Here is a 15,578-nt window from a genome sequence, read left to right as displayed (position 1 = left end):
TGGGTAAGAGTTTCCCAGACCTTCTGCTCTTTTTGGGCCTCCTGATCACTGTTGACTGCAGTCGTTGCGTTGTCTGGGACAGGAGAGGGACTGGAGAGTGTCGCCTTCAAGTCCTGCACTCGTTCCCGTTGAAACAGAGGAGCAAATGGCAAGATACATAATGGGTCAATGTCGGAGTTACTGGTTTGATGGGTTGGCTGGCGGCTCGGGTGGCTTCCGGGGTGGCATAGGAGCCCGACGCAAGGCATCAAACAAACGACAGGATACCCATCCGGAGTCATTCCATCGATACGGTGCTTTGAGAAGTCGATGTCTGGTTTGCTGGAATAGCGGTTGCACGCTCGTTGAAGGAACGGCGCTACAACAAGGTGTGTTGATGCCCGTGATTTTGAACAATGCGCCCCGAAGGGAAGATCAGATATGTTGTAATTTTCCATATCTCCTCTACTCTTGGTGAAGGTGCAGATGTAGAGAGGAAGATGGAAGGGAGGAAGGAGGAAGAAGGAAGTAGAGGGGCGAAGAGAGGGGCATCAACAGTCAGGTCAGTTCCTGCCTGCACCAACACGGCAGTGGCTAGCACTGACAACTGCTTGCCTAGATACCTTAGTACCAGTAGGTATGCTACTGACCTTTGCACAGTAGAAGATTTCATATTTCAGGATGTCACTTAACGGGGCTTCTTCTTGTTTACTTGTTTCTCTCTATTACACCTCGCAGCACTTGCTTCTCTATCCTCTCTTTAAGTAAATATATACATCACTCAATCATCTCGTCGTAAAACCGCCACCACCTCTAATTATCATACTTTTTAGTAGCCGTTCTTCTTGCCCTGAGCAAGACCAAGGCAGTTGGCAATCTTGTAAAAGACGTCAATGTTGCTGTATGTACCACCGAAGGTTTCCTGGCAAGGACCAAGAGCATAGACGGGGACATCAGTCAGAGAGTGGACACCCTGGCTGTTGTCGGTGCTGATGGTACCGTTTACAACGAAGCCATCAGGGGCATCCTCGGGGTTGACATAGTAGTCACCGTCCTTGAGCTCGACGGCGGCTGTACGGGGCTTCTTGTGAACCTTGTAGTTCTCACGGTGGTCGGGCATAGCACCGACACCACCGGCAATGGCGTATCGGGGCTCCCAGTTAGTGGGGAAGTTGGCGCCGGTGCCATAGTTGATACCCTTGGCCTTCTTGGTGTACTGAGACTGGCCGGACTGCTCGTAGACGCCAACGGCGCGGCGCTTGGCACGGTCATCCTCCTGCTTGGAGAGGTACTCGGTATCGGCAGAACCCCAAACACTGCAGTTGTTAGCAACTTGATACTATATGTATGATGGGAAAATAACTTACTCAAAACCGTGACCGTGGTCAGCAGAGACGATGACAAGGGTCTCGTCGAGAATGTCAAGCTTCTTGAGCTTCTCGATAGTAGCACGGACAGTGTCGTCAAGCTCAAGAAGGTCGCCGAGAGCACGGTCGTAGTCAAGAGCGTGCATCTGCTTGTCGATGGAGGCAGCCTCAGACATGAGGAAGAAACCCTTGTCCTTACCACGGGTGCTGAGGACGTCAATAGCCTTGAGAGTCATGTCCTTGAGACCGGGCAGGTCACCAGCAGCAGCCTGCGCACCAGTGGGGTCGTTCTTAAGGCTCTTGATGTTGTCGGTGTAAACGTTGCGGTCGAGCCAGACGGGAAGGTTGCTCTGGCAGAAGACACCGAGAGCACGCTTGCTCTTGTCAGCCTTGAGGAGAGAGGTCTTGTTGTGAGAGACAGTGTAGCCCTTCTTCTTGAACTCCTGGTAGTAGTCCTTGCCCTTGTAGGAGCCCTTTCCAGCAATGAAGTTCTCAGCACCGCCACCGAAGAAAACATCGGGGCCCTCGTGCTTGGTCCAGCTGTAGTTGCTGTTTCCGTTAAGAGCCTGGTCGATCAAAGGACCGTACTGGCCTCGAAGACGGGTGTGACCAGTGAGAGCAATGGGAGTAGCGTCGGCAAGGTAAGCAGTAGAGACAGCACCCCAGGCACCACCCTATTAATGTTAGAATACGAATGAAACTCGATTTTGAAGAAGACTTACCCAAATACGCTTGAAGACCTCGACAATGGTCTCGACCTTGGGGTCATCAAAAGGATCAGGAGAAGAGTCGGCGTAGACACTGCATTCGTTAGCTCAAGCTTCTAACATTCTCGAGGAGGTTCTTACCCCATGGCGTTGACAGTGCTCTTGTGGCCAGTGTACAGAGCAGAAGCAGAGTTGGCAGAGTCGGTGATGTAGCTGTCGATCGAGTGGGTCATCTGGTGACCGAGGACGGGGAACTCATCCAGCTTCATCAGAGTCTGGTACTTTCCGTTGATGCTCTTGTGTCCCAAGAGACGAGCGGCAGTGATCTGTCATGCCAATTAGCTTTCGCAAGTCCTGCACTCCACAAGCAAACTTACCATGTTGGTGGTCATGCCATCACCAATGAAGAAGATAACGTTCTTGGCCTTTCGCTTAGGCTGGAGCGGGCGAACAGTCCACTCGGCAGTGGTCTTCTCGCCGTTGTAGTAGTGCAGAGTAACGGTGTACTTGCCGGGTTCGTTGAGGGAGATCTTGCGGTAGACCTTGGAGGCAACGTTGACAATGCTGGGCTTGTCCTCGTCCTCGGCGAAAAGGTCCTCGTACCAGTCGAACTTCCATGTCTCGACCTTGGGCTCCTTGAGGCCGAATGCCTTTGCAAAGTCCTTGGCCTTCTCACCCTCCTTGGCAATGGTCACCTTGAACTTCTGGTCAGGCTTGCCATCGTGGGCAGCCTCAGATCCATTGACGGGGGCGTGTACCTCGACACGGAGATCGAAGAACTGGCCGGGGAGGAAGTCACTCTGGTCTGGGGGCAGAACGCAACCGAGCGTAGGACATGTGCCTAGACGCTGGTAGGTCTGCGCCGAGGCAGCAGCAATTGAGGCCGCGAAAGCGGCAATGGCATTGAACTTGACCATTGCGACGAAGCTCAGTCCAGTTTCCGGGGATTGAAAGACGGAAGCTGGTGGTTGGATTAAAAGAGGCGAGCTGGTGCAGCTTGAGGGGAGCTCAGAAGTTTAAACTTAAGGTGAGGACAGCATACTTTATAATAAAGATTCGTCTCGGTGATACTCCCACGTGCGTTGCTGCCGTTCGGAAGAGAAGTTCCCTCCTAACAGGAACACCATGTCATGGATGAACAATCCGCTTTCCTCAGTGGGCCAAGCTGAGGAGGCTTTATGATGAACTGATCTTGGCCTAACGGCGCCTTGCATCTAGCCAATTGAGTTTTGGCAATGGCCTGGACAGCATCCAAGGCTGGTTTAGATCGACAGAACGGTGTTGCCTGTTCCATAGTGTTGGGATGAAAAAAGTGCAGCTGTACCGTTGCGTTACTAAAGGGATTGGCGCCTCATGATGGCGGATGATAGCACGTGTGTAAGTTGTACCAGGGCCGTTCCTTGCAAAAGGACCCTGCAACTAGTTCCGATGCTTGTCAACTTTGTTCTACTTATCATGGGCCAAGGGCGGGGGTAGACTCCCCATGGCGCAGGTGTTAGTCAAAACAGGTCAATCACACCTCATCATCCAGCCCAGGTGCCATGATGGTCGTTGTCGACATGAGCATCCCCGATCCATGACCGATCCTTGGCTTACATCTCTTCCAAAGTAGTTGACCGAATGGGAACGCCACCCGGCTCATGATATCCCAGTCAAGCGAGACCACCAGCAGCTTCTCGGCCTCGTCAACTTGCAGTTACCAACAGTATGATCCAAGGAGGACAGGGATCCTCGGCTGTGGCTTCATGAGAAGTTCAAATGCCGCCCGTGGGCGAATTGAGTATTCCTATTGGCTGCACAACCCCTGCTCCCGTAACTCCACAGATCCCCGGATAGAAGAGCTTGGATCATAGCTTCTTCTTTCTAATCCAACTCTATACTAACTAAGCTTGTTCTTTTTCGCTCAACGATCGGCCGTTCTTTAGTCGATTTCGAGCGTAATTTCCGGTGCTTGATTGATGTAGGTGGCGTGCGCCGTCTTAACCACAGGTAACTTTTGTTGTGCACCATTTTGAATATTTTCACTATCTGACTTTTGTCCGGCGGGTTTTCGCATTCAAGTTCTGCTCAGTATTGTTAGTGAATTGTACTTTTCCAATTGCGTTGTCCTACCCGGAGCAATTGCGGGGCTCTTTTTCGTCCTCGGTGAAAGCTGGGTTGTAAATTCGGCATGTTTTCTTGCCAGTTTTAGTCGTTAGCATTATTCACAGATATTAGAGAAAATCAGTTGAAAGATTGAGCTTTTATTTGACATTGACTATGTGGTCGAAGAACGCATAACAAATGCGCACTGGGAATAATGAATCGTCTCAGGTCTATATATACTGTTGAACGTTGGCTTCCGCCGTTCGACCAGAACTTAACGAATTTGAGAATCATAGCGTCAAGAAAGCACTGCTACAGTTGACAGGCCCAGTACGCAAACTCGCGCGTACTGCGTTGCTTTGTTATAGCCGGGAACATGTATATACACTGGCTCGTTTCAAATATGATTTTCAGATCGATTCAGATCCAGACGTAGCAATGTCTGATCAGCATGCAGTCAAAGGTGGACCGAGCCAGATCGCCGGAATACCCTCTTGACAGCGACCGTACCTGACATGTCATGGACGGATGGATACATTAGTTCCATCACTTCTCCAGGCTCGGTGCAACCCCGTCGATGGGCAATGTACCCTCGACAGCTGCAAGAGGTTCTGCAATGGCCTCGGGGTGGGGACTGACGTCGACCGAATCATAGAGTTGCCAGCTGGGCTCGTTGATCTTAGTCTGCCCTGCAATGCTCTTGAAGTGGTAACCCCTGGCCCGAGGTCTAACTCCGGTTCCAACGGGGACCTCCGGCTCATACACAGCCAAAAACTTCTTGTGTAGCTCCTCAAACTTCTCGGTGCTCTCGCTCAGAGCTGTTCGGACGCCGTCAAAGAACGCATTGAGAATGGCGTGGTTATGAATTTGGAGAAGATTCCAGCCCAGCATCTCCTTAGCATTCAGTAAATGCTTAATGAACGCTCGGTGATGCTTGGTGCAAGCGTAGCATTGACAGCCGTTCACTAAAGGCTGCAGGGATGTCGTATGCTCCTCGGACCACATATCGATACCCAATGGCTGTAGCTCGGACGACTCAGGGGGTGGAAAGGTGAATGATAGGGCAATACCTGCATCGGATGCGGTGTTTGTAAAAGGTACAGTGCATACATCAATACCAAGAGCAATCTGTCGCAAGAGATCTTGAGGAGTCTTGGAAGGTCCAAACGACAGCCGGGGCAGGTCTCCAAGGGAGGGGTAGTTGACCAGCTCAGGCACAATGTTGACATCGTACACAGCGAGGCCAGAGAGTTTATCCCGAACGTCTTCCGCGAGATATCGCAAGTAGTCCCACTGTATAGGGTACTCGGCAGGGAGCACGGGAGCAAAGACAGAAACCCCCATTTCTTTTAGACGTCCCTGGGGGTCTGAAAGATGAAAGAACTTGTCTACCCATTCTTCTGTCCTCTCAACCATACGAATCTGGCGTTTGGATGAGAGCTTAGTGCTGCTGTGGGACAGGTCAGCTGGAGGAATGGCGATATCTGGTTGAGTGAGCTCAATGAACTTGGCGTATTCAGGGATCGTGAGGTTACGGAAACCGGTGGAGGTAAAGATACTAATATGGTGAGCAGCATTTCCCACTGGTGCGGTGACCGCAGGGAATCTTCTTGGTCCAAGGATCAAGGCTCGATCTTTTGGGAAAGATGTGAAGCTTTGAAGGTTTCTCGGCGTTCCAGGTGGTAGTTGGAGTACAGGAGGTTGTGACTTCTCAAGAACTATATCCAGTCAGAACATGTCACCATATCAGTGTTTGCGCCTCATACAATCCTCTATCGCTAGATAAGCTGCATCAAACGTTGTGTGCTTTGTGACATTGTCTGGTGTCAAGTGAGGGATGACTCCTCGTGAGGCAACAGCAAGATAGTTTGGCGTCTGCATTGGTCTACGTCCACTAGCAAACGCCAGTCGTCCCAGGCGAGCAACACCAGCTTCACCAACAGCGGGTTTTAGTAGCTCGAACATTGTGAGTGTCGATTCTTTTGATGTAGGTTGGGTCATCTTGACATGACAAAGTTTGGACGGAAAATGTGAACGAAGAAAGAGTCAAAGACCAGTAGAAGGATCTAAGGGTGCAACAGCAGATTGAGAGTAAACAACAAAGTCTCTCAAGTAAGAATGAAAGATTTTTTGGGATACGGCCAAGTTATGGTTGTCTGTACATGCAGCGAAGCTGTTGGTGAGACTGCCCTTTGAGTATTTGCAGCAAGGATTAGTTGGATGTGGGCAGTAGGTGCGGACTCGCACCTTTCACACTGTGATTTTGTTTCCGAGGATAAGCCGATGTAAGTCGTCCAGTAACGGCAGGAAGGTTGTTGCTTGTTGGCAATTTTTACACAAGCCGCAGGGTGTCAGAAGAATTGATCGCCGAAAGCATAAGAGACGAAATAATCTAATCATCTTATGCCAGCTTAGACTAGTATATAGGCTACTTTATTTCTGTAACCTAAGCCTTAGAGAACATTTCTTCTGTTACCCACCCACCTAGGTAGACAAGATTGTCTATTAATAGGTACTTAGTACATCGGGTATTTAATGCAGTGCTTTGTGCATGCTCTTGCTTTGGTCTTGCTTGAAAGCAGTTATACGATATTCATGCAGTCCTTTGGTCATTATAATATCACACATCGTCATCCACCAATATTCTCAGTATAAAAAAAATGAATTCTAATAGTAGGAGAGATGTGCCAATCCCCGCCTTTGCGTCTTTTTGACCAAATCCTCATTCAAGAACAATCCGTATATTGGATGTCTTACTTCGACCTTCATCACCGACCAAATCATCATATGTACTTCAGGGTAAGTGGACCTCGAGTAGAGTCATTCAACGCCAGCTGTCTTCAAAAGGGAAAGCCTCTTCTTTCACGGCAGGCTTGTGATAAAAGGGTTATTTCTCTACTCTTCATCGTCCACCATCGTCTGTTTGAATGTCTCTACACAGTATCTTAGTAAAAATCTGTTGGATATAGAACGTGGTTGTCTAGACCTTTTGAGGAGTCATTGTTGTACCGACCTATGATTTCTTTGGTAACTGTGCATACCATTGACATAATACTAGTTACTACGAAGACAAACAGGACAAGGTCTCGCCAGTAGTAGGTTTCATCGAATATAGCTGTTAGTACAATTTGAACATGGGGAACGCTGCGGCTCACCTTTCACTCGGCGTAGCTTATCGCTGTGCTCTTTGAGTAGTTGCTCGAAGTTTCGGTACAACTCTTTCTCAGCAAACAGATGAGCAGAAGGATGTAAGGGATGGGGGTTTTGACTGGGTCGATCCGTGATTTTAAGTCCACTGTGGACTTTCCCAGTAGTGGTGGGAACTCCATAATGTGTCCCATGGACTTTACCCGTAGTAACGGGTATTCCATAATGCTTCCCAAGAGGAATTTTATTCTTTTTGTATGTCCCTGTTATGTGAGTATCTGGACTAGTATGTTGGGCTCTGATTTGATATCGTGCGAAATAGGTCGGTGCAAATGATGCACACTGAGCTGGTAGGCGTAAGACTCCAACAAGAGGCGAACGTAAAGTGGTCTGGTTCTGGTCGAGCGCAATAGATCGCGCGACCTGAGAGAGTCGAGATACTAGAGGACGCATGTTGGCCGTGTGGTTGAGAGTTCGAAGACGAGAGTAGAAAGTTGATGTGACAAGACAAGACCGGGACTAGGATATCATGCCTTTTATGAGTCAAGGGAGATACCCGGAAGGTTTCGTGAGTTTGTTCGATGCACAAAACTTTCTAAAGACTGTTTCTTAACACCTTTGTGCGGTCAATAGAATCAATAGGCAGTCAACTTTAATCTTGTTTCTGCCTCAACCGAAGTAAATTCAATCTTCAAAGTATAGAGGTAGTCAGGTATATTAGAAAGATCGAGAAAGAAAGCACTTATAATTCTCTTCTCAAGTTCTTCCCTATCTGTTCAACTTTCGGGAAAAAAGAAAGAAAAAAACTATTTAAAGAAGGAGTCACCCTTGCGGATTCATTCACAAGTCCATCACCATCACTGTCATCGACACTGCCGTAGAGATATGGCATCAATACTTTACAAGTTTTCCCGGACTGGTACTCAGGCTTTATCCTCACCTCGAATCACATCCTTCAGACGTACTCCGCCACCGCGCCCAGCTCCCCATCCGCTCTGCCCAGCGAAGTATCAGATTATGAGTAGGGCGAAACCCCTATCCTCGGGGGGTCCTGACCCTTTCGAACCACCATTTGATAACAATGACAGTAAGGAACCATCATTCTTGCTAGGTACAATAGTCGTGTGCTAACATTTGACTACTTAGAGAAAATCATCGCATGTGGGACATTACTGTTCTTATCGCTATTATACAAGTCGAAAAAAGCAGTGTATCGCATTATTGAATCTGACTCTCCTGAGGATCTTGATAACCTCTGTATATATCTCGGTTTACCTAAGTAGATACTGAGTTAGCGAGTAGAGGATCCCCATCTTGGTCAGTTGGAGTCTAGACAAGCTAGACAAGTGATCAGATCGCGCCGATCGGCACTCGATTGCAGAATGATTTATCAACTTTGACTCTGTCCTCAGAGTATTAGAAGAATTGGCCCCCGGGGAGCATAAGCGACGAAATAATTTAGCCACTTTATGCTGGCTTAGGTTAGCACTTAGGCTGCTTTATTTCTGTAGCCTAAGCCTTAGATGACAATTCTTCTGACCCACCTGCCTGTCTCTCCAAAACACAAACCTGTTGGAAGTTACCAGGACTGCAGGGCTTTTAATGTTCTGGTGAGTTGATGGAAGACTTGAAGTGGCTCTGCCACGAAAGCTGTAATTGGCTCCAGAGCCTGTACCTGCTTCTTAGCGAACCTTTCGGGAACCATCTCCGGGCCGCAGGGCTGATGCTGAACCAATCATTTCATTAGAGCCTGAGTGACAGTGACAGTCCCAGTGGAGGTGGTAGGTACTACCCTCTGTACTGTATGTCGCATCAAGGCAATAAACAATGTCATCTAATGGCCGTTGACAACCCTTTCATGATACAGTACCATACATCTCCTGCTTTGCTTCACTTCCATCTCTCGCCTATCAATCAATCAATTTTTCTCCACTATAAGACCCAAACATCAAGTGCGACACAGAAAATATCCTTGCGAAACACGAAACCTCTGATTCCATTCCGATAAGGCGCATTCTTTCTCCACTTTACTGCTTCCTCCACCGGGTCTTCCGGCACCCCAGGAAGGCAAATTCGCCGAGCCGCCAAAGCCAATCCAATACGCAATTGATTAACTTTGTTACATATCTCCCTCTCTTTCTCTCCTTCTTGTTCTTCGACAATGGTGAGCCATGAAGAGGAAGAATCTCAACCTCTAATGGCAGGACACGATCCCGTAGACGTCGACGTTGTGCCCGTCAGCGGCAGCAACAGCAATAGCGATACCGAGCACGACAGAAGAAATCGAGACAATGCGAATCATCCAGATGCGCCTCTCGAGTCTAATTCTCGCCTCGAAATCGACGATAGCGATCCTCCGACCCCGCTCTTTGTACAGGACGAGAGTTCATGGAAGCGATGGAAATGGGTTCCTTCTCCTGTTCGACGAGGCGTCAACTGGATCGCTAAATGGTCTCACGGTCCTACGAACCCCCAGCCCCATCGCATAAAGCCTTTCTTCTCGATCGTACAAGAATATCCTCTATTTCTTGTCGAGCGCTTTCTGCCCAAAAGAAAACACCGACTTTGGCTTGTATTTTTCTACCTCTCCATCTGGATTGTCACTTTTGCTTTGGTTAAGCGCCGAGACTCGGTCGCGAGTGAGATTGAAGGATGGGGTATGCCTCAAACCATCGGGTGCGGCGTGACATACTGGGGTAGAGGGAACACGTGCGGTCTCGATGGAAGTGAATGCCGTCCCTTCAGCGGTAGCGGATTTCCCTTCAGATGCAGGGCCAACTGTGAGAGCTATCATGTTCTCAACCCTAGAGCGGTTGGGAATCAAGAAGTTATCTATGCGCCCATGGTTGTAGGTGGTCCTGGAACCAATGGATCTGATGAGGCGGTGTATCGTGGGGATTCGTTCGTCTGTGCAGCTGCTATTCATGCCGGTGTCATCTCCAACCAGAACGGTGGATGTGGTGTTGTCGAGATGATCGGTCGCGATCAAGAGTACGCTGCTTCCAAGCATCACGGAATCTCAAGCGTGGGGTTCAATTCTTACTTCCCCTTGTCTTTCCGCTTCGCGCCGGATGTAACCTGTTCATCAAGCGATTCACGATGGGAATTATTGGCTGTTTCGACAGTCTTCTCGGGAGTTCTGTCTCTTTTCACCAATTCGCCAGCCTTGTTCTTCTTTTCTGTCTTTACAGGCATCTTCTGGACTGTTGGTATGGCTCTTGACCCTCCTCCGCATACCTCAGTTGCGGCATTGTTCTCCAACCTGATCGGCAAATTTTTGCCTGCTATGTTCTGCGCATGGGTTATGTATGACAAGATGGGTGTCCGTCGTACTCTACGTGGTCTCACAGCCCAGATCGAAAAGACGATCTTGTGGCTAGGCGGATGCTGGGTTGGAGCTATGGAGAACTATACGCTCAGCTTTATTCCCATCCAGCGACTAAACAAGCATGATCTGGACCAGCAACCCGGTGCTAGGGCTGCTCTGGCTGTTATCATTATTTTGCTCGCCGTGATCATTACCTCGCAGGTGTGGTTCTTCAGGCAAGAAGGACGCCTGATTAGGTACCTCAAGCTCTATGCGCTTCTTGTGGCAGCTATCCTTATTTCACTTACCATTCCAGCACTCAGTCTACGTATCCACCACTATATCATTGCTCTTCTGCTTCTTCCTGGAACGAGCATGCAAACACGACCATCTTTACTATACCAAGGTATTCTCGTTGGTCTATTCATTAGTGGTATCGCTCGGTGGGGTTTCGACCCTGTCCTACAAACATCCCTAGCCCTGCAAGGCGATGCTCAGAAGGGTTCACGGCTGCCCTCAATTCCAACACCGGCCATCAACCTTGGCAACGGAACAGACGCTCTGTCAAACATCACGTTCAAATGGAACGAGCCACCGGCTCAGCTGTACGACGGTATCAGCATCCTTGTCAATGATGTGGAACGTTTCCGCACATATTTCAGCGATGTAGACTCCAAGCGTGAATTTGTCTGGAGCAGAAATAGTAGCTTGAATCTACCAGAGTACTTCCGTTTTGCATACATGGATGGAAGCGACAGTGGAGATTATACAAAGGCTGGTATTTGGACATCAGATGGCGAGTGGACGAAGATGAAGCCTGGTCCTTCTAGGCGAGGCTTGGATAAAGATGAATTGGTTCAGCGAAAATGATTTGATGATTTTGTTTTACATGCGTGGATATATACAGAAAAGCACATATGATGTGCTTTTGATTACTGTCATTTTCGATATTAGCGGTCCAGATAGATACCTAGATATCTCATGATATGATTTGAGTCGACTCTGTCGGCTCCGGTAACCCCACTCTCGTCCGATCCGGCGCCGTGATATTGTGCTTCTTCCGTGATTGCGGGGATCTTTTAGCAATTCGGTAGTGTTTGCTGGTTACGTGAATCAGGCTTGTATTTTGTTTGAAGTGTTTGTATGAGCAAACATTTCAATCATTCCATGTGACGTTTCATAACGAGTAACATTCAAGCCCCGCTCTTATATCATCTCCAATTCTCAACCTCTTAAACTCAACCTCAACATTATCACCATCACCAACACATATCACCATCACACAAAACTCACAGCAACATGCCTCCTCGAGTCCCTACAGAAGAGGACTTCGCTCCTCTTTCATCAACCCTTCCTCATACTCTTCACTTCCCCGATCCTCCCGAATCAACAACCACATTCCTCATTCTCTTCCACGGCCTCGGCGACCATGACGTCCCCTACGCAGGCTTCGCCAAAAACCTCAACCTCCCTGGCGTTCTCGGCATCTCCGTCCGCGGCACGTCTGTTCTCCCCGCTGCGCTGATGGGCACTGATGTCCCCGGTTACCACTGGGGCGATGATCTCACTGTTGACCCCAACACAGGAGATATCGCTGATGATTCTGGCTTCGAGAAGGCGCGCAAGTTGGTCATGGAGAAGCTGATCCAGGAGCTTCTGATTGAGAAGTGTGGTTGGGAGATGAGAGATATCATGTTCTTCGGCTTTGGACAGGGTGGTTCGCTTGCGCTTGGTCTCGCAGCTTCTCTCGACACTACATCTCGCGTCACGGACGTCACAGAAGGAGAGAACACTACAGCACCGGGCAACAAGAAGTTCAAGGGCGTTGTATCCCTCGGCGGCCCGTTGCCTCAGTCGATGGTTTCTACCGTCACAAACCGTCGCAAGAGCCGCACAAGCGTGTTGGTGTGTCAACTACTAGAGGAAGACGCTGTCGACGCAGTAAAGCGAGAGTTTGACGATGTCAAGGTTGTGCAGTGGAAGAGACGCCAGATGAGCATGCCGATCGACAGAGATGAGGTTCTGCCTCTGATGGAGTTCTTTGCCGATAAGCTTAGACCTGAAGAATTTTAGATTGGTCCAGGAGGGTTATGCTGCACACTCTGACCTTGGAAGATATGGTGTTAGACATCAATCAGGACACGAAGACAGATAATCAATTCATAAAGGGGTATCATATTGTGTTCATATCCTGAAATAAAAGTACATTAAGCGAATCCTGCGTTCTTGTCTCGGCAGCCTGTTTGTAACATCTCAGCTAGAATGTCCCATTTTGCTGACTGAACATCACTTGTAGCTCTGGCTACGCTGCGCAGGCCACCGCATGCAAACCGCAAATGTCTATCAAAGTCGGACTTGATCTCCTTTAGCACAGTCATAAATGGCTTTCCCATTTTCAACGTCCTCGACTCATCCCTAGCATCATCTTCTTCGTCACTGCTATCAACAACGTATCTTGATTTCAACCCAGGCGTTCCAGGCGTTGGTGAGAGATTTCTAGTTGAGAGGCGAGAGACATGCTGTATACGCTCTGCCTCTTTCGTCACGTTGACTGTTTGAGCTTGTTCGAGTCTGATGGCCAGGTCGAGCATGTCGAGAAAGCATTCTCTTATAAGAGTTAGTCTGCTTCCAAGGCATGCTTCGTCAACGACCTGTTTTAAGAAGGCGGCATGAACAGAAATCATGGCATCCACATCATGCGCCTCGTGCATAGCATGCCTCATTTTGGCACAGTTTGGCGCCAGAACCAGTGTGGCAAGATAGGTCTGAAGTGTAGTGCAGAACCAGAGAACGTTATTTCGTAGCGAATAGTAAAGTGCTCGCTCGTCCCAGTTTTCATTGTCCGCCCAGTAGTTGTCGAGAATCTTGCGTTTGTGTAGGATATACAGGGCTCTCTTCAGCTGCAAGAGCAGCACGAAGATGGCATCGTACTGTGCGTTGCTGTCTTCGGATAGAATCATGCGGATCGGCCAGGCCAACCGATAGTTGACTCTTGTACTTGGCAGAGCCGCCTTGACAGAATCCCGCGCTGTAAGTACTGGTATCCTTAGTCCTGTGGGTTTGATGTATATGGACACTCTTGTCATATCGACAAGGGACGTGAATGCTTCTTGTGCCACGCTAGTGAGGGTATAGCGGTTGTGCCAGTTAGAATCTAACGTGTCCAGCTTTCCAAAAAGGCTGCTGGTCCAAGCCTCCGTCGCAGCTCCATCAGACATAAAGTACAAACGCTCCATAGCCTCGAGGGCAGACCAGAGCCCGCACTCTTGAAAGAGTGTGTTCCTCAGTGTTGTGGATGTTGTGTTGTATTTGGTTTGTAACCACCCGTCAAATGCAGAATCAAAGAGTTCCGAAAAGGGAGCAAGCTCAAGCCCTTTGGGACACAGAGTCTCGTAGTTCAACGGAGGTTCCTGCACCGCCCATTCCGAGCCCGAAGAAATCCAACGGCCTAGTCTTTTGAGAACGACAATGTTCTTGCCAGCGTTGAAAATCTTGGCGGCTGCGGGCTGGAGAAAGTTGGGGGCATGTAACTTCCCATCAGTCGTTCGGCGAAGCCTAAACTGTTCGCGCCAGATCTTGCTAGGAGATACTTGACTCGGTGCTTCTGAGACGAAAAAGATTTTATCGCCGGGGACAAGCTTGCCCTCCTCCATCCACAGACGGATAGGACGAAGGTAGACATTGAAGCATTCAACAAAAATGCGCGCTAGAAACTCATAAATGTCTAGCTTGCCGGACAGTTGAGCCATGCTAGCGTCATCAAACAGAAGTTCGAGGTACCGAAATGTTCCTTGGTTCGGGATATTCTGTATCTGAGCGATAATGTTTGAAAGTGAGTACAGCGGCTCAAGCGAGGTAGCCAATTCTCCCTTGACAGAGAGCAAGCTGACAACCACGTTGTTCTCAGGCGCAACAAGCCGGGACTCTATTGCTGTTACTTTCCTCTCAAAATTGCTGAGTCGTTTCGCCACCGTATCCTGAAATACCTGAAGATGCGATACTCGTTGCGGCTTTTCAACAAAACTGCGCAGAATAGCTAGCTGACGACCTGCTTCGGAGAAGTAGCTCAGAAGAGCTCTGTGAGTATCCCACTTTAGATGAGCCATCTGAAATGCAGGATCAACGACACCATTGGGTCCGAAAAGGGTCGTGTTTAGCCCTTGGAGCATGAACAAGACTTCCCGTACTATATGGAACTCCGTGACTGGGACTTTACGCGCATGGCCCGATGCATCTGTTGGTTTCTCAATTCTCCATTCTTGCGCTTCTCGAATTTCGTTGAGTTGATCGATGTCCTCAGGATGAATAATGAGATCTTCGGCTGTTCTTCCCAGTGCTGGTACTTCGGAAGGCTCAGTACTAGCATCCGACTCGCTCTTGGCGTCGTCTTCGTAGAGCTCATCGTCGGAACTGTCAGTGTATTTTATTGACTTCCATATCGCAGCATCATCTTCCCATCCGTCTTCTTTGGCGATATCTTCCCAGCGCAACTCAAGCTCTGAGTCTTTAGGGCCTGTCCCGAGTGCGTCTAGATCGCTTAGTTTTGCGTAATAGGTTGGCTGATCTGAAAGCTCTAATATTAAATAGAGTATTTCAGGATGAAATTTGTCTGGTTTCTCGAGAATTTGTTCCCGGCGTTCGATGAGAGCATCAGCAAGGGCATCTCGGCCATTGACACGGAATCTTTCTTCTAGGCCATCGAGTTGATGCTCGACTTCGAATTGATTTGTGCGTAAGTATGGATGTGATTTTAGTCTCTGCAAGCTAGAGTTGTAGAGAGACTTGAATCGAGGGTTCGTCTGTAATATCATGAGTTTGAGATCCAGAGTTGTAGGTAACAAACATCATCATACCTGAGCTGATGAACCAGTCACGGCCTCAACGAGCTCTCCAGTGAGAGGACCCAGCCTTGCAGCAAACGACATGGCTCCCTCTCATGTCTTTCGCATTATCATGCCAAATGGCGGTTGTATCATGACTTGTTCA

General features: G+C 48.8%; 5 protein-coding genes across 5 annotated transcripts; 2 read left to right on the top strand and 3 right to left on the bottom strand.

The window, feature by feature from the left end:
* Nucleotides 1-681: 681 nt before the first annotated feature.
* On the bottom strand, nt 682-3,240 carry B0J16DRAFT_284993 (alkaline-phosphatase-like protein). Its single transcript, XM_046124037.1, has 5 exons — nt 2,431-3,240; nt 2,195-2,379; nt 2,069-2,147; nt 1,347-2,020; nt 682-1,295 (listed from the first exon to the last, which is right to left on the bottom strand). The coding sequence occupies exons 1-5, from the start codon at nt 2,968-2,970 to the stop codon at nt 809-811; spliced, it is 1,965 nt and encodes a 654-aa protein (XP_045984991.1). The 5' UTR covers nt 2,971-3,240; the 3' UTR covers nt 682-808.
* A 1,318-nt stretch (nt 3,241-4,558) lies between these two features.
* B0J16DRAFT_107608 (tRNA-guanine(15) transglycosylase-like protein) lies at nt 4,559-6,324 on the bottom strand. Its single transcript, XM_046121380.1, has 2 exons — nt 5,905-6,324; nt 4,559-5,856 (listed from the first exon to the last, which is right to left on the bottom strand). Exons 1-2 carry the CDS (start codon nt 6,137-6,139, stop codon nt 4,685-4,687), a joined length of 1,407 nt encoding a protein of 468 aa, XP_045984990.1. The 5' UTR covers nt 6,140-6,324; the 3' UTR covers nt 4,559-4,684.
* A 2,894-nt stretch (nt 6,325-9,218) lies between these two features.
* On the top strand, nt 9,219-11,689 carry B0J16DRAFT_107601 (uncharacterized protein). The gene has a single exon (XM_046121379.1). The coding sequence runs from the start codon at nt 9,447-9,449 to the stop codon at nt 11,460-11,462; it is 2,016 nt and encodes a 671-aa protein (XP_045984989.1). The 5' UTR covers nt 9,219-9,446; the 3' UTR covers nt 11,463-11,689.
* A 10-nt stretch (nt 11,690-11,699) lies between these two features.
* On the top strand, nt 11,700-12,808 carry B0J16DRAFT_338788 (uncharacterized protein). The gene has a single exon (XM_046127479.1). It carries the CDS (start codon nt 11,892-11,894, stop codon nt 12,663-12,665), a length of 774 nt encoding a protein of 257 aa, XP_045984988.1. The 5' UTR covers nt 11,700-11,891; the 3' UTR covers nt 12,666-12,808.
* Nucleotides 12,800-15,558, bottom strand: B0J16DRAFT_302726 (Spc98 family-domain-containing protein; the record flags this gene model as incomplete). The annotated part of the gene is made up of 2 exons (XM_046124651.1): nt 15,446-15,558; nt 12,800-15,391 (listed from the first exon to the last, which is right to left on the bottom strand). The coding sequence occupies exons 1-2, from the start codon at nt 15,515-15,517 to the stop codon at nt 12,800-12,802; spliced, it is 2,664 nt and encodes an 887-aa protein (XP_045984987.1). The 5' UTR covers nt 15,518-15,558.
* Nucleotides 15,559-15,578: the final 20 nt, after the last annotated feature.

The sequence above is a fragment of the Fusarium flagelliforme genome (genome assembly GCF_020744385.1).
Source record: "Fusarium flagelliforme strain FIESC 12 MPI-CAGE-AA-0113 chromosome Unknown B0J16scaffold_3, whole genome shotgun sequence".
NCBI classification, from domain to species: Eukaryota; Fungi; Ascomycota; class Sordariomycetes; order Hypocreales; family Nectriaceae; genus Fusarium; species Fusarium flagelliforme.
The sequence above is the reverse complement of the archived record's forward strand: the minus strand, read 5'-3'. Positions and strand labels throughout refer to the sequence as shown.